The sequence below is a fragment of the Dicentrarchus labrax genome, unplaced genomic scaffold (genome assembly GCF_905237075.1).
Source record: "Dicentrarchus labrax unplaced genomic scaffold, dlabrax2021, whole genome shotgun sequence".
Lineage (NCBI taxonomy): Eukaryota > Metazoa > Chordata > Actinopteri > Moronidae > Dicentrarchus > Dicentrarchus labrax.
The window spans coordinates 16,397,736-16,420,619 of NW_026136705.1; the positions used below are offsets into that span (position 1 = coordinate 16,397,736).

Sequence of the window (22,884 nt, forward strand, 5' to 3'; positions counted from 1 at the left end):
TTTTCCTCTCAAATCAATACTGTTCATGCATGGGTTGTGAGCAAGGAAAGGCTTGATCTTCTTCTTAATTAGCTGGCATTTCATATACTTTTTAAAAAATATGAAAGTCTGCTTTGCCTTATTCATGACACTGGTGTTTATTGAACTGTATGTTGATAGGAAAAAGCATGGAGATTCTCAGGAATGGGTTTAAGCAGCAGTGGCCACATGTCACGAAGCTGTTGAGAGCGAGTATCACAAGAGCAATAAGTTACTGTTGTTTTATAGAACTCCTCTGATCTGTCGTTTCATAGCGATGGGACACACCATCTTCCACAAAAGCTCTCACTCTGGTGTACGACCAGTGATGATAAGGTTTTTTGCATTTGGCTTTGGTTTAGTCATGTTCAGTGTTGTGTAAATTGGCCTGATCAATAAAACATATTCATAGCTTTTACTGGACCAGAGCCAATGCCACATTATTGTCAACTATTGCTTTGTGCAAATACATTGTGTACATGTTTTCATTATGACCACCTGCACTGACTGACAAAGTGAATGGATGAACAAAGTTGTTTTCTATTTGTTAAATCCAGACATCTCTCAATTGGCATCAACAGAAGTAAATCTGTATTAGTTGTCAAACAGGGAAAGTAAGCTACTATCTCAAGTTGTACATCTGATGTGTGAAATAAGTCAAACATCTTCAACTAACACTGATTATCAGTCTACATAAATGGACTACCTAACCTTATATCTCAAGTAGGATTAGATAATATAGTGTAGTCTTCTAATGATGGTATCGAACAATAATCGCTAAATAAAACGAAGCATTCAAACCACAAAAGAACGAATCACACAGGTTAAAACATATTCTGGTTACATCTTTAATTTTTGGCTGAAAACATGTTGCTCAAGTGTACTACCAAACTGACTGATACCAAAACCTGATTTTTGTGTATCACAGTAAAGGTTTGACATGTTTGTGAGTTACAGTGTGGACCTGGATATTCTAATAATTGAGTTTGTCAGTAGTCATGAAGATGTGTTTGCACAAAATAAATTATATGTAACTAATAAAACACTCTCACTAGGGTGCATGCAACAGTAACAATAAGGAACACAGGTTTAAATATGAACTTAAAAGTGCTTGAGATGAACCTGAATATTTCACAAGTATGAGAACAGCTAAGGCAGTTTGGCAGTCTTAGTGCACAGCAACGAGTATCAATTGTATGTATAAGGTTTGAATGATCTGGGGTTGGTATGAAGAATTAAAGTTAATACCTCCACAAAGTTAGTGTCCTACTTATGACAAGACCTGACGAGTCACAATCCTGGTTCCTAGCTGTGGGACAAAGTTGTTCATGTCCAGCGATGTTTAATAGAAACGGTTTTAAATTGATAATTCTGATTAAGATGACATTTTCAAATCAAAGTGTGGCTTCTATACAAAACATCCCTATTAATTAAAAGGTGCAGGATTTATAAAACGGTTTTAAAATGTGCCGAAAAGCATTTTTTTGAGAACAAAATGATTTAAGCTTGTGCATGATTTAGGAAGGTTTAGAAGGTATTGCATGCCATTTAATGATCCCCCCCTCCCCATCGACAGCCTTGCAGATACAGAACACAGTGCAGAGCTGTGAATGGGCTTTAATGGTTAGAGTGGACTCCCTGTTTGTGACAAATCAAAACTACTTAAGAACATGGCCTTTTTTTGGGACACACAACAGTAATTTCTCACTCTTAAACCTTGAAAATATGCCTGCGGCTAAAACACTGGATCCTGAATGGCAGAAGCTTAATGACCAATGCAATAAACACCTATGCAAGCAGTAGTGCATAGGGAAGCTCTACTGTAGGAGACGACTGGTGGTTTCTTTTGGCAAGTACAACCTTTTTTTAGAATAAGCACATTAATGTGTGGTGTTTTGTAAAAATGTTACTCTACTGTGCCTCCTATTGCTACAGGGCCAGAGGTCAAATTGCCTGATCAACCACAGTATAGATGTTACAGTCCTTTCTAGTGTCTGATTTGTCTATGTTTTAATAATAAATAAAAGGTCCTCTGTCATTTCACAGTACAGAAGCTCTCAAGATTTGTCCACAGACTACAGTATTATTTAAGTCACTGTACTTAATAACTTCCTACAGAAAAAAGATGAGCCAAGATGCTCAAGTAACATTCACTCTATTGACTATTAAATAAATACACCTAAAATTTCAGCGGGGGGGGGGCGACACACAAAAACATTGAAGAAAATAAATACGGTAACCTACAAAACCTAAAATGTGTATGTGTGAACATACGACTGCCTTCGTAACCCCAAAGGGAGACCCAATATGTCATGCCATTTCTATAAGAAAGTTTAAAGGCTGAGACATCATACACACTGCCACAGTGAGTTTGCACTCGATGCTGCTGCCACAACAGCCAGGGTTTGGCAGCGAACATGCAACTCTTATTTTCTACCATCAAAGAGGAGAGAAGGCACATTGTTTCCAGCGGCATATTCTCCCACTGACTGCGCTGTACCTACAAGAGATTTCTTTACAAAGTGGCCAGATTGGATAAATTACACAAGTCTGTAAAGAAACTGTGTTCTCCTCTCGAGCAGCAGTCCTCATTTGGCTCTCTGACGCCCGACCAATCGATGCAGTTTCTCACAGTTGTCCAGCCTCATTGACTCTGCCTTCTGCTTTAACCGTTCATCTCGGTACAGTTGTCCGAGGTTTGCCAAGTCTGACTCTGGAAAGGAGAACAGAGGGATAAGAGAAAATGTATCACAACTATTTATAATTCCTTTTTACACTTTAATGAATAGTTTGACTTTCTGGAAACAGCTAGCCTGGCTCTGTCCAGTGGTTATAAAATCTGCCTCCCAGCAACGTCAATTCACTGTTTTATGGCGGTTATGTGCAGGACTAGTAGGACCAGTTGCCGTGCAACCAGTGGAGACTCCAGGAAGTAACTGTTACCTGCTAGCCTTATATTTAACGTGCAATGTAATGCAATGTGAAGTTGAGGGTCTGCTTAAGTCACAAGAAACAGTATAAAAGATTTAATATAAATCCAGATTGAGCTTTATCAGTCAGTGATACCCGCACCACAACTTAAACTAACTTCCTGTCTAAGCCAAATGAGCTGCTCGCGTACTTTGCTGTTTCTCCTTCCAGCAGCTGTTCTGCAGGTGTTCGATATAATCACTCTCAATAGTTTTCTCTAGTTCGTCCAGCGCAGCTCCGCGGTATTCCTTCTCGAAACTCTTATCCACATAGTACGGCACACCCATGTGCTGCGTTTCTCTGGACACCACCAGCCCCATGGCCCTGAAACACAAACACATAATAGTACTCAGTAAAACTGTGGTGTCAACCACGGTGGGACCCGGGGATTTGTTAAAATGTCATTGTGGTAAGGTTAGTGGCACGGCAGACTCACGGCTTATAGAAGAGACTGTAGGGCGGGTTAGTGGCCATCATCTGAGTAAACACTGATATGAGGATTAGCACCAGCACAGGGAGAAGCTGCAGTAACGCTGTGAAGGTGTTCTGTGGGAAGATAAAATCAGCACAGATTACAAAGCATATAATACTGTATGTAGGCTGCACTGATACACTGTACTCACGCCAGCAATACTTTTGTGTCTTTGAAGCCAACCACGAGCTTCCTTAGCAATAAAGGCAAAGTACATGAAATCTAACATTAGGGGAAACTGCAGGGCTGCAGCCATGTTAAAAATGCATCCCCTCAAAAACTCTTATTTTACTATGGTTCACCAGTGCATGATAATGATTAAAATAATGCCATATCTCCACAATAACAGCCCAATATAATACTCTGGTTGTTTAACATGGAATTGTCTTTATGTTTTATGAGTCACTGACCTGACTCTGGTTGTCCTCCACCACCTCCTCGCGCCTCTCATAAGCACGTCGACGACGAGGCTGATAGAACTGAGAGTAGGAGGCTCCCTGGTTGGTGTACACGTGGATATTTCCTGTACAGAGACACACGCAGTTCTATAGCATCTGCACTTCCAAAATAAGACAGTAGGTAATATGACTAAACTACAGCTAACGCAAACATTAAATGAGATCAACCGTAATAATAATAACAATAATAATAATTATAATAACAGATTGCACTAATTTAGAGAATTTAAGATGAAATTAAAAATCTGAAACATTTATTCATTCATCTTTCCATTCCAACATGCCCGCTATCTTTGAAAAATTCAAATTGGGTTGCAACAATTCCTTTATACATGATAATGAAATGGTGACCTTGCAGTGTCTTCTTATTCATAACCCTTCCTTTTAACATGCTGTGTCCGCAGAGCTCAAGCGACTGCAGTCATTACTGATACTCTTCATCCAACCAAACGCTCACACACAACCGCTCACCTGTGGGAAATCTTCCTCCAAAGAAAATGTTGAAGAGCTCCTCGGGAGAGATGTCGGCCTCAAAGTCTCTGTGGAAGTTTCGGTAGTATCCATGGCGACTGTGGGTGGAGTGTTGGGGTGCGTTCGAAGCCGCGGATTGATCTCCGTATTGATCATACTGCTGTCTCTTCTCTGGATTGCTCAGCACTGCATATGCATTTCCTATTGCTGTTGGGAGAGGAGGGAAACATTTGGTTTGTGGCACACATTCAAATGAGTGTATACAAAATATAGTATGCTGGGAGGCATCCCTTAAAATAAAGCACAGGTATAACTTTGCCCCTTCCTATTATATATACTGTATGTGTATAGTACAGCATGAATAAAGTTTGTATTGAGAGAACAGGAATATAATAGTAGATATACAATGAGGGATAGCTTAACAGATTTGCTGTTTGGCAAACTTCTGTTTGGCAGATAATCAAAGCCTACGTTTTGGGGAATGTAAACAGGAAGTATAATGTTGCTGGATGGATTCAGTTAGCACTGACTTGTTGGGCCCTGTCATTTTTAACCCATATTTCTTTACACTTTGGCGAACTGGCATCAACGGTTAGCACTGTCGTCTCACAGTGAGAAGGTCTTGGGTTTCATGGGGCGGGGCCTTTCTGTGTGGAGTTTGCGTGGGTTTTCCTCCGGGTGCTCCGGATTCCCCCACCTTCAAAACATGTTATATTAGGTTAATTTCTCCAGTCGGTGAGACCAAGGCACTGGTTTAGATCTGTGCTACCCACTGCTTCTAGTGCTTAGGATGGGTTAAATGCAGAGGACAATTTTCATTATAGGCTGTACTGTGTATGACTGCATTTGGGACAATAAAGTTGATTCTATTCTATTCAACCATTTCAACTTAAAGTATGCCAAATTAGCCATTAGCAGTTCCTGTTTTCAGTGTACCCGTGGATGTACAGACAGCTATCACTGGATTACTGTAATTCTGAGTTCTGGACTTATGAGGAGCATCCTTTTCTGTGATTTCTAAGCAGATTTATGGATATTTTTTTCAAAGACACTGGAGTTCATCTTCCTGAAGTGTAAGTCCCACTGAATCTAAAAATATTTGTGTCACATTTGACTAAGTTTGCCTATTTTTGACACAAAAATGGTGGTATTTGAGCGTTAACGTCCCTAAATTGCCTCTGTGTGCTGTGTGTCACAGCCATTACTGCTACCTGTAAGTGCAGACGGTGATGGTGAATGGGCCAAACTACAGTGACTAACTTTCCGTTGTTGTCCCTTTGACCTCATACAGCATCTTTGCCTCATGTCTCTTCCTCCGCACCGCGCTTGAAACTCACCCATGCCCTCTTAGGGAGGTGCGCCTCACAGTTTGAAAACCCCTGCCATGAATCAATACTTAGAGCTCTACACAGAATTTCTGAACTTAATTAAAACTGGTAAAACTGGATGACACAGCTTCAAGCCTCTCGCCTGCTGATGTTTGTTTAAACACGACACTACCAGCACAACGGTGCTGTTCTTGAACTGACTATGACCTCTGGTTTAATGACACGAATGAATGTCGTGGGATCATTAGAAGCTTGCCATTATGCGAGAGTAGTGCTCAGAAGGACCTTTTTTCTTAGATACAAAAACAATATAAGGGAATTGTCGCTATTGCAGCTCGCAGAAGAAAGCAGTTTGTTCTCTCTCCTCTGCCAAAAGTCGTACCTTTGAAAGCATCTGTGGCTCCTGGAGCAAAGTTCTTGTCAGGGTGGAACTTGAGGGCCAATTTCCTGTACGCCTTCTTCAAATCTTCATCGCTGGCGTTTTTGGTAACACCAAGGATTTCATAAAAGTCCTTGCAATTTTTTATCCTGCAATAACAAAAGCATAAATGGTTGTAAAAACAAAACAAAACACCAAGCCTGAACTTAAAGCTTAAACCTAACTCTCTCTCCGACTCATACGAGGTCATATGAAGTGTGTATACTCTTCACGCAATAGCGATTACATGTACACAAATGTAAATGAGTAAAGAGTCTCTGTGCACCTGAGAACACCCTGACGTTGGTCCTCGGTGTAGCTCTTCTTTTCATCACTACTCGCGTTACTTGTTGCGTTGTTTCTAATATCCTCGTCTCTCCAGCCTGTTGGCGGGGGCACGTGGTTTGCCTCTGGAGCAGTGGCGTCTCCATTCTTTACTATGGCATCTATCAGCACTGTACAGCAACAACAAGAACACAGTTCAAGTCAGGTCAAATGTTCAAAATCACAATTTAAATTGAATCAGGGTTACTGGCCAACATAAATATACATGGTAAGGCCTGAACATACAGATTGATGACAAATTAAAAACAGAAAAACAGTGATTGAGTATCTCAGTATGGATGTTGGCCCCCATAAGCCTCCAGAACACCTTCTTCCACCTGATTCTGTGTTTTTATGATAGTGGTGGAGACTCCAAAATCCAACCATTCAGTGTTTCTCCACTCATCTATTTATGTTTTTTTCCTTTCCACATGTGACCCCAATCTATATGTCTACCTATAAAAAAACAAAAAAAAAACAGAATGAAGATTTAATATAGTGAGCTACAACCAATCTATGACAACGGAATCACCCTGGTTATGATGCCATTACTGCAAAAGCAATTAGGCAAGGTAGAGAGCAACTGGAGAGAGAGACAGCCTGTTAGTGCTGCCTGTAAAGGGGGAAGGGAGCAAATAACAGCACTAACATTTCAGCATGCAGCCTGAACAGCCTTTACACTTTTTTACCCCCCCGTCTAAAAATAGCAATTCCGTGCACCCATCTTGAATCTGAAAAAGTCCACAGTTAGTTAACCAGCTGACCAGTGCACAGAAAGCTAGTTGACCCACGTTAAGCTAGTCACACTGCCAGTGCAGAATGTGCGTCAGCTCATTTTACCTCTGGCCCGGGTGCTGGGGTAAATATTCTGGGCTTCATATAGCAGCTGCAGCGCCCGATCTTTCCGCCCCGACCGTAAACACAGCTTCGCCTTCTCTATCAGCCGGTCTGCTTCGTCTTTGTCCATTTCAACGTTACGGGAAGAAGAAGAGGGAGGGGGTGGTGGGGCGGGGGGTTATGTTTTTGTTTTCTTTTGCGGATCCAGTCGCTGTCTAATAGAGGTCTGTCCCTGTGCAATGTGCGTCAATATCATATGGCAAGCCGAGCCCGCCGCCGCTAATGCTAGGTAGCCGATTAGCTTCGGTTTCAGACAGCTGCGTAACGTTAGCTAGGAGCGAGCCCGCAGTCACTCAAAGTCCCTCGCAGTATCCGATTCGCAGACGATGGCGGCTGTTGTCAGGCTGTAAACTGGCCTGCAGCTGGGCCATCTTTTCTTTCCTTTTTTTTTTTTTTTTTTTTAAATAATAAAGCTGAGAGTCTGAAAGATCGACTGTGTTCTGCTGCCTGGCTTCGGGGAGGTGTTTAAAGGGCCACCCTGTTCAGATTAAACTGGGCTCTCCTCAGCTGTGATGGACAGGAGGTGGAGGCGAAACAGAGGCGACGTCACATCCTGTAGCTCTGAAGTCTGCAGAAACCCCGACAGTGATATGAGTCAATGTGTTGTTTACTCGGTTGTTTGTTAGCAAGTTAGTGTTGTTATGGTATATATTGCATAATTGTACTTACTATAAACCCAGAAGGTTGAGTAACATAAACAGGTGTACAGTGATGTTGCTGCTGCATTCAATGACTTTCAGTAAAGGCGTACCTCCGACACTTGCTTGTAATGCATTCATGTGCAGAAGCATAATATACAAAACTGATGTTCTGATAAGTGATTTATTTTCCTTCAGTTTAGCCATTTCTGTCTTTGACTTGCAGTGACAGAATGAGAAGACAGCAGGGATGAACTGGATGGACCTTTAAATGTAATAAAAGCAATCTCAAATTGCCTAATGAAAACAAAAACGACCAACAAAACTCCATATTTAGCTAATACGGACTACTATAAATGGCAAACTGTCTTCATATGTGTAAGAATTGGTCATTGACATCATTATACACACTTCGCCATGACATTAAGACAGATTTAGTTAGATGAAAGATACTGTAGTCACTACAGTGTAGTGTGACCATTCTGATACAGAAACCAACTTTAAGTGTAATAAATATTCTGTACATGAGTCAGACACTTATTTATTTTTTAAGGGGTTGTATTTTGCTTGTAAGTGAAGGTGTAAGTTAGAATAACACATGTCCATCAATGAGTTTGAAACTGTGCGACACATTTTTGTTCATGCATATTTTATTCAAGAGTAAAAAAATGTGATTTGTCCCATAGGGCATGCTTACAATGTGTGTATCATTTAGGAAGTCAGATGCGAAAACATATTTCCATAGATAATAAAAAATGTTGCAAGATAAAATCCATTATAGTTGTTTGTTGAAATATGCATGTAGACCATACAAGAACCAGAAACAGAGGAAGGAAAATAACCATAAGCTAAATTGTAACAATAATAATATCAGCAGTAAATATAACCAGAGTACAATGTTTCCTGTTAAACGTAAGTGCGACACATGATTTTCTTTGTGTCCAATTCATTTACATCTGAAAACCATGCTATCATGCTTTGGCAGCCTGAAAGTTGCTTTTCACTGAGATTATATTCATTCACACTATTGAACATTTTCTGTACATCAGTACAACAGAAAAATAAATAAAAATAAACACAAGGCTTCACACCTTAGAAGGGCATCTCTGCATTCAATAAATCAATATAAAATTAAAAGCAGTGGTAATAAATAACAGAATGAAAAAATGGACATAAACAATCAAAGGAAGCCTATTTATAAAATTTATAAAACAAGACAAATAAAACTACAAATATAATTCAAAAATAAAATAATTCAAGTTTACTATTTGAAACACAACTATCACAATTATAATCTCACATTACAATTAGGAACTTAATTGCATGCATTGATGCGTTCCGTACCATAGATGCTGTGTTAAAAACCACTTTTTGCCCATCCTAATTTCACATACCTTTATCATTAAATAGAAAGATGGAATATAAAGTAGAAAATATATTAATGTATGAAAGGAAATTCTAGAAATTTATGTGATAGTATGTGTCACTCAAGGTTGGGGCTGCACTGGTACTGACTTTCTAGAATTTTTTGTTATGAAAGAACCGGGTGGCTTCCTGTTTTAATTTGGTTTGTCTTCTATCGTCAAAGTATTTTGACACAATAATTGGACATGACAATAGATGTTTTAGTTGAATCACAGTGTGGGTGCACTTTAGAATTAGATTCGATTAGAAAAATTGATAGAAAAACAATAAATGAGATATGATTAACACACTTAAATGCAATATGGACGATTCATTAACCAAAGTTTTCAGGATGAAGTATTTCAGACAGCTTTGAGTTCTAAAATCTAAAATCAATTTGAATGAAAATGAAATTGCATTTATACTCAAAAATAGCATTAATTAACTCCCATCTGGTCAGGATTCATTCTTAAAATCCCTTAAATAAATTTCAGGATGGATCCAAGCCTGATTATTCCAAATGACACAATGGTGTGTGGTTGTTAAATACTCTTTAAACAAAAGATTATTTAATTGTATTCATTCACAAATTTAGTAGAATTTCCTTCTCACTCTGATATCGTACTTTGTGTAGCTCTTGTGCATGAAATCTCATTTAATTTGCAACACAGCAAAAAGTGCAAAAAACTCAAAGGGTGCTAATGTATACTTGAGTGACTGCACATATTCTTTTACTTTCTCTTTAGCAACAAGCAGGTGATAATAATCAGATAGTGTGTGACAGCACGGTATGTCCCAAAGTTCAAAAATCACTTCTTCTCTTCTGATGTCCAGAAACAGTTGTTAATGCCGCCTTTGTTGCCAAACGTAGCAAAGCAGAAGAGATGAGAAACCCACGATCCAAAGCCTCCTTCAGCAGAGGATGCTCGAGTTTATACTTTCCAGAAAGTGAATAGCACGCCACATGTGTGAGGTATAGCTTGATCAAATGCCATGCTTCTTTAATTTGAACTACTTAAACATTTAATGGAGAGGAAGAAAGTAACTTTGAAGATAGTCTGGATGAGAATATAACCCTCTGAGATTCACCTACGGAGGCTGATGAAGTTGCATCTTCACATGGGACAGTGTGTTCCTTTTGGGTACATTTGCAGATGTTAAATCTTGGTGTTTAATCTGTGAGGCTGAGGCATCTACAGTAAGCAGTGGAACCAAATTTTCCTAATGCTCCTTTCACCCCCTCCCCTTTCTTCCCTCATCCCCTCCAAGATACTGCCTGCTAGAAGATGACTGATAGTGAGGGAGGTGAGGAAAGGAGCAGTCCTATAGAGTAGTGAAACATACCCAAGGTGGAGTTTGATCCGCATTGGCTTTTGTGTTTAGGCCAGAGCTGTGAGCACCTTGCCCTCTTTCCCTCGCAGCATGACGGCATCTTACTACGAGGTAAATCAATAAATTTAAGTCCACTGGCAAGATTGCACTGCAAGTTTTAAGAAGTACACGTTTGGCTTGCTTTCTTTTTTGCTTTATCTTTCACAAAGTGGCGTGACTGGTTAATACTAGCAAAAATGTAGGTAAACATGTAAGATTAATTTCTTCATGAAGTGATTTTTGTGAGTGATTCATAATAAACACTTTATGAAACAGTAACATGATTTGTGTGGCATGGATACTGCAATTATGTCTTCTGTCAGGCCCTGTAATAAAGGAGCATTTGTCAGCACTCAGAACAACACAACCGCCAACAATTCAGTCTGTAATTGAACTGAGAAAGGGGACAACAGGCAGAAACAACTTTCAACCAGTCAAGCTGAAGCCCGCTGGCCTCTCCTTATCCCCGCCCTCTGCTGTGAACCCCAGCTCCCCCCTCCCCCAACTGTGCGATGACATACTGTCATGAAAAAAATGACCGTTTTCGCCCGTTTTTAGATTTGCTGCAGGTTTCATGTTCTGTCTGTGGGCCTGGTTTATTTCTATGCTCTGAGGCCTGAATTCCCGATTTGGCAATGTCTTGCTGCAAAGCACAACAGCGGCACGGTTCTGAGGCTCAGACATCACTGGATGTTGCTGTTGTCATCCGTGCCGTTTTCCTCTGACATATTCATCTTTCCCATGGAGTGACCCACATGGTTCACCCCGTCCCTGCGAGGTGGCATGCGCTCGTTGATGCGGTCAAGGCCCTTAGCCTCCTCAAAGCTGGTGATCTTGTGCTGGGGGGAGAACCCACGGATGGCTGGAAAGAGAAAACACATATGAAGGGGTCAGACTCACCTTGTAATGGCACAATCTCAGAATATTCCTGATATCGTCTCTACTTGTTTATTTCACCTAAAATATCAAATACTGTTGGGATTTCCCAGGCATTATAGCGAAAAAGACACAAGCACAGTGTGTCAATCCCTATTAGGAACAAATGTGCTTATTTCAATAACAAATGAGTGTACAAAATGTATTGCACAACACTTTAAAACATTTTTTGGGATTTGCCCAGAAAATGAAAATAAAGAACATCTCTTACTTACTAATCATAATCATATGTGTTTTTCTTTTCTTTTGTTTTTTTCAAGGTCAACTTCCTGGTGAAAGCCTGCAAATATTTGACTTGTGCTCAACTTAGTAAGTAACTATTTTTTCTTAGTTTTATTCACAACAGCTGCTATTGCTTTCTAATAATAATTGACTCTGAATCAGCTGCTATGACACTATAATTTCCCTTCGGGGATAAATAAAGTATTCTATCTATCTATCTATCTATCTATCTATCTATCTATCTATCTATCTATCTATCTATCTATTGTATCAGCACACAGTGCAAGATATCGTTTTCACGCAGCACTAAACTTAAGTTAAATTAAATCTTGTCCTAAGCTAATTTAGCAATTGTAAAGTTGACAGAACAGTAATTTCAGCTAGCTAACAGTGTCTTCAAAGTAGTCTTTTTTCATCATGTTGTGTAGCATTAGTGGTAACACTGCAGAGGTAAGAAGATAAGGGTTTTGCTTCGTCCTAATTTAAAGCTGGCAAGATTGAGGTTTGGTCAGCAACAGCTGCGTCGGTGGGCTGTTTGACATTCATGACTGAACCTGTAACAAATTTAGGTTGCTAAATATATTTTGGTTTACAATCGATGCCATGTCGATGTTTAAAGCCTAGCGTTAGCCTAGTAATTATTGAGTGAGGTTAAAGTTGGTTAATTTAGCTGCAACTAAAAAGATAATCTGTGTTGCGGGCAGGAAACAGCTGCAACACTAAATGTATGCATTCCCTTGCACTTAATGTGCAATGTTTTCTATTAACATGCACAGAAGTTGAAAAGCTGGATCCAGTTCAGAGGATCAGCCCTTTAAAATCCATATTAATAATATTAATATGTGGTAATTTATGTTTTGAATATGAACAGGTTCAGTCTGGCCTTAATTAAATTTTTTATTGTTGGAAATGGTAATGTGTGCAAAGATGAGTTGTATAAAAATGTTCATGGTTAAAATAAACTATTTGGACATAAAGAGTTTTTTAATTAATAGTCTGATAATAAAAACTGGGATTTCTATGTGTTATTGACTTAAGAGAAATTAATTATGTACTTATTCTCAAAGAAACTGAGGTACAATTTCAACAACAATTTGGACATTTTTAAGTAAAATTGAAGTAAAACTTGACCACTCAATATCACCACAACTTTGAAATCAATATTAAGTTGGGAAATAGTTGGGAACATGGAATTACTTAAAAAGATGCATGCGACTTGTTATCTTCATTTGTTTAATTTAAGCCAGTGCATTCTTTCTGAGAGTGCAATTGTAACACTTTGTACCACTCAAACACTATAAAAAAGCGAGTTGTAAGAGTCCTTGCCTGAAGGTGGCACAAGTGTTAAAATGAAAGGCAATATCACATGCTTTACGCCTAGTTTGATGTGTGGAAGAGTCTGTCAACAAGTCAAACTGTCCCTCTCTCAACTGATATCCTGTTGTTTTACACATTTAAAACTGCCATACTTTGTTTCACACCAGTATCAAGAGTCAATAGAAAATACATCAGATTAAAGAAGAATGTCTACAAAGTCCTGTATCATTGTGACTTGAGGCTTTTGTATTACATTATTTTCTAAATAAGCCAAACATAGGTGGAAAGAAAAACCCAGCAACTACCTCAGTTAACTTACCATCATTTTGAAAAAATACATTTCTAAACAATTAATTCCAATGTTAACCATCCTGCGATTTATTTCAGTATATGCATGTAAATAAAAAGATATATTTATGCTAATGCATACTTGCTGTTGAATACTGAAGCGTCTTGGTTATTGAACAATGATTACCTCAGACATATCACGAAGAACTGCAGATTCAGGATGCATATTTCATGTTGATGCCCTGGTCTGTTTCTTGTTCTTGTGCATGCAACATGGTTTTTAAGAACCAGATGGAGGCTGTTTAAAAGCCAAACCAAAAACAATGAAGTATTTTAGTCATGCATCTCTTAGCAGCACTTGACTTTGCAGTGTTTTAATTTATCATGAACATGTCCTTATGACTTAAAAAGCTATTCCTTTTTAATTTATCATTTTCCTTTCCTCTTTTTCTCCCACTTGGACCAATTCCAAATGTGTGCAACAGTCGTTGTCCGTGCTAGGCTTCACTATGTTGTTATAGGCAGTGAGAACTAGAAGAAGATTGATGCACATAGAGGAACCGTGTTTTTTTTTTTTTCATATGTCTGCAAGGACCAGGAGTCCATTAAGTGACAACAATTCATGTTATCTCCTTAGTTCCCTTCCCCCTTATGTGCCTCAACCGAGCAGTGACAAGAAAATTATCCCTCACCTGCTTCCCACCCAGCAAATACTACCAATTGTGAGATATTTTACTCGATACCACTCATGCACCCATTAGAAAACTATTCCTTAAAAATCCTCACTGTGTATAAGGTGACCTACATTACTAAAAAACAGTTATCTAATTTTAACTCATGTTTTTTTGATAAAATATGAATCTAATTTAAAATTAATTCATCTTGTTGGATATCTGCTTTAATCAATGGTACTGCAAAGTAAAGTGCCAGCCATACCAGCATCAAACTGTCCTGTGAAATGTTGCTTGATGGAGTTGTTATTGTGTGAGATGTTGTGTTCATGAACTGTCAGTGGCAGGTGTCCTCTGTAGCAGGAAACCCTGACAATATGTGGGAAGCACAGGTTTACCTTCTTCTTCATTCGGCTCGATGGCTTCAATGGCTTCAATGGTGGCTGAGGGGGGAGGAGGGGAGCAGGTTACTCCTGATGAAGCCATGCAAATGTAAAATGCAGCTCCAGCGAAAAGGCGGCTCATGTTAGGCCAGATGAGTTATACATGTTCACTGGCAATGCAGCCAAACTTAGAGGAGTGCCATGCATTAATACTGAAAGAATTAACATCAGGATAGAGATAGATCCTTAGAGAGAGAATGACAGAGACATTGAGACGGAAAGATAAATAGGCTGAGTTGAGAGTGTAATAGATTTTAGGTAAGAGAAACTAAAAGAGAACAGAAACTTATTGTTCTGCCAGTTTTATGTTATTGTTTATGCTACACTAGTGACACACAATCATGGACCCCACCTAGGTTTGTGCACAAACACAACGATTGGGTTAGAGATAGCTAAACCTTGATTTTAAAATCTTTATTTTTATTTGAAAACAGAATCAACTCTGAACTCTACAGCTCTATGCTGAATGCAGTTAGTTAGTTTGTTGGGGTAAAGGATGGGGCAGGGAAAGAAAATATATCATGTAGCAAGAGACATATTTTTCTTAGAGATCAAGCTACAACTAAAATGTGAGCATATAATATACTAAAGGAAGTGAGAATTAAAATTAAAATTTTCAAGTAAGTAATTGTAGGCTAACATGTTAGCTGTAACAACTTGTTAATCGGTTAGGGCTATGTTGGTGTGAGTCTGTTTTTCTGCCACCTATAACTAAAGAAATTGCTTAATGCAGCTTCAAGTTTATGTGTGGATATATGATTATGGTCCAGGCATGGATATATGAGGGACTTCAGTCTTTTTATGATCTTGGATACAGCAGCAACAGCGACAAGTTCTAGTAACATTGTGATGCAGGTATGCAGGACGTATATATTTTGTAAATGCTGCAATGTGACGACAGAAATATAAAAAAACAATTTTGGTTGTGTCTGTAACATTAGGTTCTTCTGTGGCTTTAATGTGATCAGAGCATCACTAAGAGGCTAAAAAATAAAGCTTGCTGGCTGCTCTACATTAAAGTCAGAAAAGGAGAGAAGGTAATAGAGAGGTAAGACCAATGGTGGGACTGAGAATGGTGATGAAGAAATGAAACAAACAAGATGGAGTAAAGGGTTGAGAAAAGGCATATGCTGCGCCATGTACTCACCGCTCTGCAGTGTCTGTCTGCCTCCAGAGAGAACCCCACTCGGCAGCATGCCAGTGGGCGTCAGGCCCTTAAGCGTCAACACATTTTCACTCTCCTCTCTGCAGGAAACACACAGACAGGTCAGAAAACCTCACTGAACCCTGATCAAACTGGAAAAAAAACAACTTTATCCCCCACTTTGACAACAGTGTATAAACATACAGTGTCTGCACCCGCACACTTACTCTACTCGCATGTACTGTACATACACTCATACTTACATTCACACACACAAACATAAGGTCTACCTGAGAACTGAGAACATTTTGGCCATTTTCCCAATAGCACGGATCTTGTTTTTGATCACCTCCTTGCGTGCTGCAGCTGCATTGGCTGCAAAGAAATATGTATTATGTCATTATAAGCTGTTATTATGATGCATGAGAAACTGTTTGTAGGGTTATATGATGCGTAAAATACTATAATTATTCTATGTGTTTCTTGATGCATAGGATACTGTGATAATAGGCCACAGGTTAACATAGGCCATTGTAATCCATTAGATACTGTAATTATATTCCCATGTATACTTGACATTATACTATAGACTTTGTTGTCATAGCCTGTATGTAGTGATTCAGAAACTGTGTTTATTGGCCTCTGATGCAATAACATACTCTCAGTATGTTTTGTAATGTAGTAAAGCACAAATCTCTATTTTACTGGTGAACTATAAACTACTGTTTTAGTTTCATAGTTAACATATCAATATTAAATGACAATTTACTGAATTTAGTGTGCAGTTGTGTGTAGATCTCATTCCATCAAAGATCTAGTCTGGATTGAACCCAAGATGCACTCATGATAAATATGAAAAATTAATTATTAAATCATTATTTAGAAAACTTCTTACCATCAAAGATCTCATCTTCATCATTCATGAGTTCATCATCAGAACAGATGCTCAGCACATTCACCAGCATTTCTGTGACTGGGAAAGAAATAAGAGTGTAGGAAAAAAGTGAAATCACTGATAACAGATTAGGCTGTGGTGCTGTATCAGAAGACTTAATACCTTTCTCTCCAACAAATGGCAGAGACCAGGTGAAGACATCCATGAAGTTGGGCAGCCAGTAGGGATGGGGTGAGCAGTTGAACTGTCGGATGTTCATGACGTTATTTTCATATTTCAGTACAGCAGCTGTTGGGGAAGCAGAAGAGAGATGGTAGAGTAACATTTTCCTCTTGACCCTCGCAGGATCCTATAGCCTGGTGACAGACTTATTGTACGCTTTATGTTTTAATTACATTAAAAAAATTATGATATAATTCTGAATTAAGAACTCTGCTCAGTAGGCTAAATATTAATAAATCAATCTATTATATCATTTCCAGACTCTAATTGTTGTATCTGAAAAAAACTTAAGGATTAGAGGTCTAAAGAGCCAAAGTGAGTCTGTCTTGTTGCTGCTCGGCCCATGAAAGCATCATTAAGTGTACAATGAGATTGAGTTAAAGAAAGCCTTATGGGCCCTGTGCAGAGAGAGGGACAGGGTTGCAAAGTGTCAGTCCTGTCATGGCATATCATACAGAGGCATATACAAACACTCACATACACACCCAGAGTTCGCCAAAGCATGAGCCCTTGTGGTGAGAATGATTAAATGACAACAAACCTTAACTAAAACTCCAACTCAGAATTGATGCTGTGGCTTATTTAAGTTGGGGCACGTGACTTTTCAGTCTTATTTATTGTATTTAGTGCCATTTAATGCCATAGATTCACACTCTGAATGACCAAAGCAGATACATTTTAAGTCAGTAGCATTCTCCAAAATGATTATGCTGTGAGAAATGTTTAATAGAATCTGATGTTTTTAGGACATTTGCTTAAAGGAAAATGTGATGCACAAATCTATACTTACATAACAAAAATCATTCAGAGCAACGGCAGCCTGCACAGTACACACACTGTCATTTTGTTTTATAGTGTTCACGGTGCAGGATATTTTTAATTTAGCCATATGCAAAACAATGTTAGGTATATGCTCTCTTAAAATGTATTCATGATCTTTGATGTGTTTTTTAAACAGCCCCCTCTGTTCATGCAGTATGTGTGAGAACAGAGGCAGAGAGAAAATGAGACATTCAACCACTAGATGGCCTAGCTGAGGCCAGGGATTGCTGACACTGTTACATCAAGAGGGATAAAGCCACATGGAGATAGTCAGCGATGCCGACAGTCCCTCCCACGCTCCCCATCTCCCACAGCCCATAGCAACCAAGACACAGATCTGAGAACACAAACAAACGGGGGCTCCCTGATGCATTCCTATGCCTGCTCACAAGCTAAATGCAGTTACATTAACCCATACACTCTTTGTGCTGTTGAAACCATTTTAATAAGCGAGTCGGAGGAGCCCATGGTAGTCATTTTGTCAGACATGAAGTGTTTTTCATAAAATCTAACCCAGATGCAGTTAAAACGCCAGAGGTGCAGGTGCTACAGAGACACCGCAACTGGGGCACCTCTCTTTCACAACATCACGTTTTCATGTTTGTTTGCTGTTGTAACATTTACTTTAACAGTAAATTAAACTCTCAAGTCCTGCCTGTCTACTGTACATAGCCACAGAAATTACATGATATATGGAAATAATACATTTTCAACAGGAATATATTTATTTTACATAAAAGAAAAAAAAAAGATACATATGCAAGCAGAAACAAAAGACAGAACTGCAAATTAAACTGCAAACTGAAACAAAGACGGGCATAAAATGAAGAAAGAGACTTTCTGACCTTTGTTGTTGTAAACATCCAGGTAGTTTGGTGCTGAGAAGATGGTAATGAGAGATGGGAATCCAGTGGTCTGACTTTTACGGTACATCCGGTAGCTTTTAGGTGGTCAGGTGGAGGTAAAGACAGAAAAAAGTGTGCTTATATATGTAAATATATATCTGTTTTTATTTGTTTGGATATGTGTGTCTTTTTATGTGTGTTATAGGGATAACATACCCTGCATCTTGTGCTTCATGTGCTCGGATGATTGATAATAGGTTATTGCTCTGTAGGAACTCACATACAGCTGGGTAACTGGAAAAGAGTAAATAAAAGTTGGGTTTAGAGATGTCACTGAACATAATACTTAATTAAGAACACAAATAATTTTTTTCCCCACCACACAACAGAACTACATTTAAGCTGCAGGTTACTAGTGTCTACACAGAATTTCGCTCACCAGAAAATGAACAAAGATTCATCACTCGTAAATGCAGTAATGAAAAGCCTTGCTGAGGATGATGTAAGGGTGTGAAAAACCAATCCAACAGCTACCGGTTGCAGTAAAAAACAAACTAACCCCATAAGCGGCAGTCGGAGCTTCCTGCCCCACAGCCCTAACCTGACAGGAAAATGCCTGAAGCCTGCGAGCTACCACAGGCTGACAACTGAGTGCACTGCAACACGCACACATGGCATAAAGTAGCAGCTCCCTATGTATATCCAACGCAACCTTTGCAATAAGGCGATCTAATTAAGCTGTCAATGCTCCCTCCATTCTTTTGTGCCTTGCTGCTTAAACAGTCAATTGCTGCTTGACTTGCTTAAACAGTCTGATTATATTATATCAGGAGTAATTTTGTTTGCCCCACCTTTCCCACTGCTGTTTCCTAATTTCATAGCTCCATTCATCAGTCATTTTGTCAGCCACAAAAGTGTAAATCGGTCCAGAAGTGGAGATTTTTGTCTGTTGACAATATTGGGAACACGACGATTCTTATCAAAGGGTTTACTGTCCACTGGCCTTCACTGATTAACTTTGCTAAGCTCAGTATTTGCTGCTGCTGGGCAATTTCTTTATGTCTGATAATTTAACCTTTTATGCTTTTCTCCTGTGTCCAGTATGTGCATTTCTTTTACAGCATTTGTGAATTAATTTATTGATGTGTGTGAACTTTTGGTTGTTGACTGGTACACACACTATATTTCTATGATGCTTACGTGTGTTGTGGTGAAGTATTGAGTGTTAGGGGTTTAATTCTGGTTTAGGCAGACAGCCGCCCTCGAAGAGCCGGGGTCTGCTCGACGTTTCTGCCTCTTAAAAGAAAGTATTTCCTTGCCACTGTTGCCAAGTGCTTGCTAATGGTGGGAACTGTTGGGTCTCTGTAAATAAGTTTTATAAGGAGTTCGGTCTAGACCTACTCTATTTGAAAAATAAAACTTTTGTTATTAATTGGCGCTATACGAATAAAAATGTAACTGAATTGAAATGAATTGTTTTGCAACATATTTCACTGTATGGTGTTGCATGTTTTGGGTCTTGTTATGATTTTCTAAAGTATTTCACAATAATATTTTATTGTGATTTCCAACCCATACTGACTTCAGATTTGTCAGCTGTAAATAACATTTTTGTGTGTTACTGTCTGCATCAATGAGTTCTTTACATCTAAAAATCCAACATGTCAAACCTCCCTACACACAAACTGCACACTGCACACTTATGTGCTCAATTCCTTTCCAAAGTGACGAATAACAATATCAGTTTTAATGGGCCTTAATCATAATAATGCAATATCTGTCTCTCACTAAAGTAATACAATCTCTCTAGTGCTTCTTATAAGTGAACCATTTCCAAAAGACTAATTAAAATACTGGTATTGTTATCTCTCCACTGGCTGCGTGCCGAAGTCGTCCTCCAAGTTTTTCGGGCCAGATGGACAATGAGCTGTCCCATGGAGAAAGATGATAAAACCCACATGACTTCCTATGAGACAGTTCAGACTACAGTTGCACAGCCATGGAGCAGACATGGAGCAGATTCAGGGCCAGAATTTGTTTCCGAAAAGACACTGTAAGCACAAGATTGCACAGGAAACACCAGACCTGTGTCACACAGGAGGGACAAATAATCAGAATTGGGACACTTCCAGATGCAGTGTGAATGTAGTCTACCATTTAGAAGCTCTCACCAAAGTTGTTATATGATACCTAGAAGGTTGTGTTAAGTATTATTCCAACTGTTGTATTCCAGACATACAGTATTCCTAACAAGAAAAAATATCCTTAGATTCATTAGTTGTAAGTACCAACCTGTTTATAAATTATTATATATATATATATATAGATATGCCAGAAGGTTGCTTGGTTTGTATTTAATCTATCTTCTAAGTCATTTTTTCTTTAATGATTTTGATAATAGTCAAAGTCAAATGAACAAGGTGTAATATACAGGTGACAAATTAAAGGAAAAACCTGAATTAATGAGCGGATAAATATAACAAATGCAGATGCTTACACTGAATGTTTTAATAAGAATGAAAATGATGAATGAGTCAACTGACCACCTACGGGAGAAAGGAGAGCGTTCCACAGACTAGGAGGTTTGTGTTGGTTTTTACTTTATATTGTCACCCATCTGTACGTCCACCAACGGCTGCGGGTCCTGTCACAAATTGTGCTGAATAGAGCTCTAGTGAAGACAACATTAATATATGCTCTGGGTGAAAGCATTAGTCAAAAGCCCCAAATGTAAAATGTAATTTAATATATTTCAATTTGTTTTTGTGATTATTTGCTCTTTTAGAAGTGTTTGTGCTGGCATTTACAGTAAAAACGTCCGTACACTCTCAATCTGCTAATTACTGTTTGCATTGATCCATAGTCACTGTATTCACACTGTGTAATTCAATTCCAAAGACTGACATAGTGAAAAACAGAGATACACCTGTTTGCATAGATTGCATGAAGCCCAGTAGACAACGTAAACCTAGATTACCAATTGTCTGCTGTCTTTGATATAATCATATCTGTCTGCAACTAACATTTATTTTTCTTATCAGTTCATCTGCAAATTCTATTTTCAATTCATCCATTAAGCTTTCATCTGATAAAATTTCAGACAATAGTGAAAATGTCCATCACAATTTCCCGGAGCTCAAGATAACGATAGAAGAAGATAAAAAAATGTTTGTTTTATCCGACCAACAGTCAAAAACCTAAAGATATTCAATATACAGTGATATGGAAAAGATGCAAATTTGAGGAACTGAAATTAATTTTTCTTTAAAAATAATCAAAATGATTAATCTGTTATCAAAACTATTGATTACTTTTCTGACCATCAACTGATGAGTGACTAACTGCGCCAGTCTCTTTAACCTTTCCAGACCTGCAGTAACATACAGTACGCCATCCCCTACAACAATCCTCTCTTACGGCACTTTCTTACAGTCGCCGCCATCCATGGACCCATCAAACTTTCAGAAGTGTTTAAAATATTTAAGTGCTCAAAGGTTTGTGCCAGAAGAAAAACAAGGAGACTGCTGTGCCCTGAGCACCTGGCGAAACTGTGCCATCCTCATAGATCTAGGTCACATGGCTAACATTCCCTTGGTGGCCACTATCTAAATCGCAGGAATAGCTGCGTTACACACTAACATGAATATGCTGTGACTCTCTCCACTATGGCTGACAGCACACCCCAACACAACCGCAAAATGTTGGTCTCAAAAACTGTTATATAACTGTTTCTATTAAAAACACATCCACAATGCATTTCTAACTTAGAAATAAGGGCAATTTTTGCATCGCTTAAATATTATGTTTGTCATAGCTGTAAAGCAGCTTTTTTTTATGGTACTGGCACAAATGACATGTAGTAACATAAAAATAAAAACACCAATGTACACTATGTACTAATTTATTTTTTGTCCGTTCCAACAGTATCTATTGATTACTGCGAGGGAACACAGTACACACACATTGCTTGCCTGCGGCTCACATTCCTTCTCTCCCCTTTGTGAAAACACACAATTATGTGTCGGTGAGCCTGTGAGTGAGAGAGAGCGAGAAATCTGACAAGTGAGTATGAGCGAAAGAGACAGAGAGAGATGGAAGGGCTGTGTTGTGAGTGTGAAACTGAGAGGTTTTTTTCCTTCCCTTAAGAAAATCCATCTGTCAGGCTGGTGGTCATCACTTTCAACCCCCCACTCCCCCCTTACCCCAATATTAAAAAATGAATCACATTCTTGTAATTACTGCAGAAGAAATTAGATTTTGTTTGTTGGTCCTTCAAAATTGTAATGATACAACACTGACAATGTTAACAG

General features: G+C 38.8%; 2 protein-coding genes across 3 annotated transcripts in view; both read right to left on the bottom strand.

Annotated features, from left to right (window-relative positions):
* Positions 1 to 852: 852 nt before the first annotated feature.
* Positions 853 to 7,885, bottom strand: dnajc18 (DnaJ (Hsp40) homolog, subfamily C, member 18). The gene is made up of 8 exons (XM_051401186.1): positions 7,300 to 7,885; positions 6,422 to 6,590; positions 6,100 to 6,245; positions 4,390 to 4,596; positions 3,871 to 3,983; positions 3,425 to 3,534; positions 3,140 to 3,312; positions 853 to 2,731 (listed from the first exon to the last, which is right to left on the bottom strand). Exons 1-8 carry the CDS (start codon positions 7,424 to 7,426, stop codon positions 2,607 to 2,609), a joined length of 1,170 nt encoding a protein of 389 aa, XP_051257146.1. The 5' UTR covers positions 7,427 to 7,885; the 3' UTR covers positions 853 to 2,606.
* A 741-nt stretch (positions 7,886 to 8,626) lies between these two features.
* ppp3ca (protein phosphatase 3, catalytic subunit, alpha isozyme) overlaps positions 8,627 to 22,884 on the bottom strand; it is a 30,477-nt gene continuing 16,219 nt past the window's right edge. The window contains exons 7-14 of one of the 2 annotated variants that reach the window (XM_051401184.1): positions 18,791 to 18,868; positions 18,575 to 18,669; positions 16,848 to 16,973; positions 16,686 to 16,763; positions 16,081 to 16,165; positions 15,794 to 15,891; positions 14,602 to 14,646; positions 8,627 to 11,631 (exon numbers count right to left, since the gene is read on the bottom strand). In XM_051401184.1, the coding sequence (XP_051257144.1) occupies positions 11,453 to 11,631; positions 14,602 to 14,646; positions 15,794 to 15,891; positions 16,081 to 16,165; positions 16,686 to 16,763; positions 16,848 to 16,973; positions 18,575 to 18,669; positions 18,791 to 18,868 (784 nt within the window). In that variant the 3' untranslated portion in view covers positions 8,627 to 11,452. The remainder of the gene's footprint in view (positions 11,632 to 14,601; positions 14,647 to 15,793; positions 15,892 to 16,080; positions 16,166 to 16,685; positions 16,764 to 16,847; positions 16,974 to 18,574; positions 18,670 to 18,790; positions 18,869 to 22,884) is intronic. The other variant, XM_051401185.1, reaches the window with a different exon arrangement.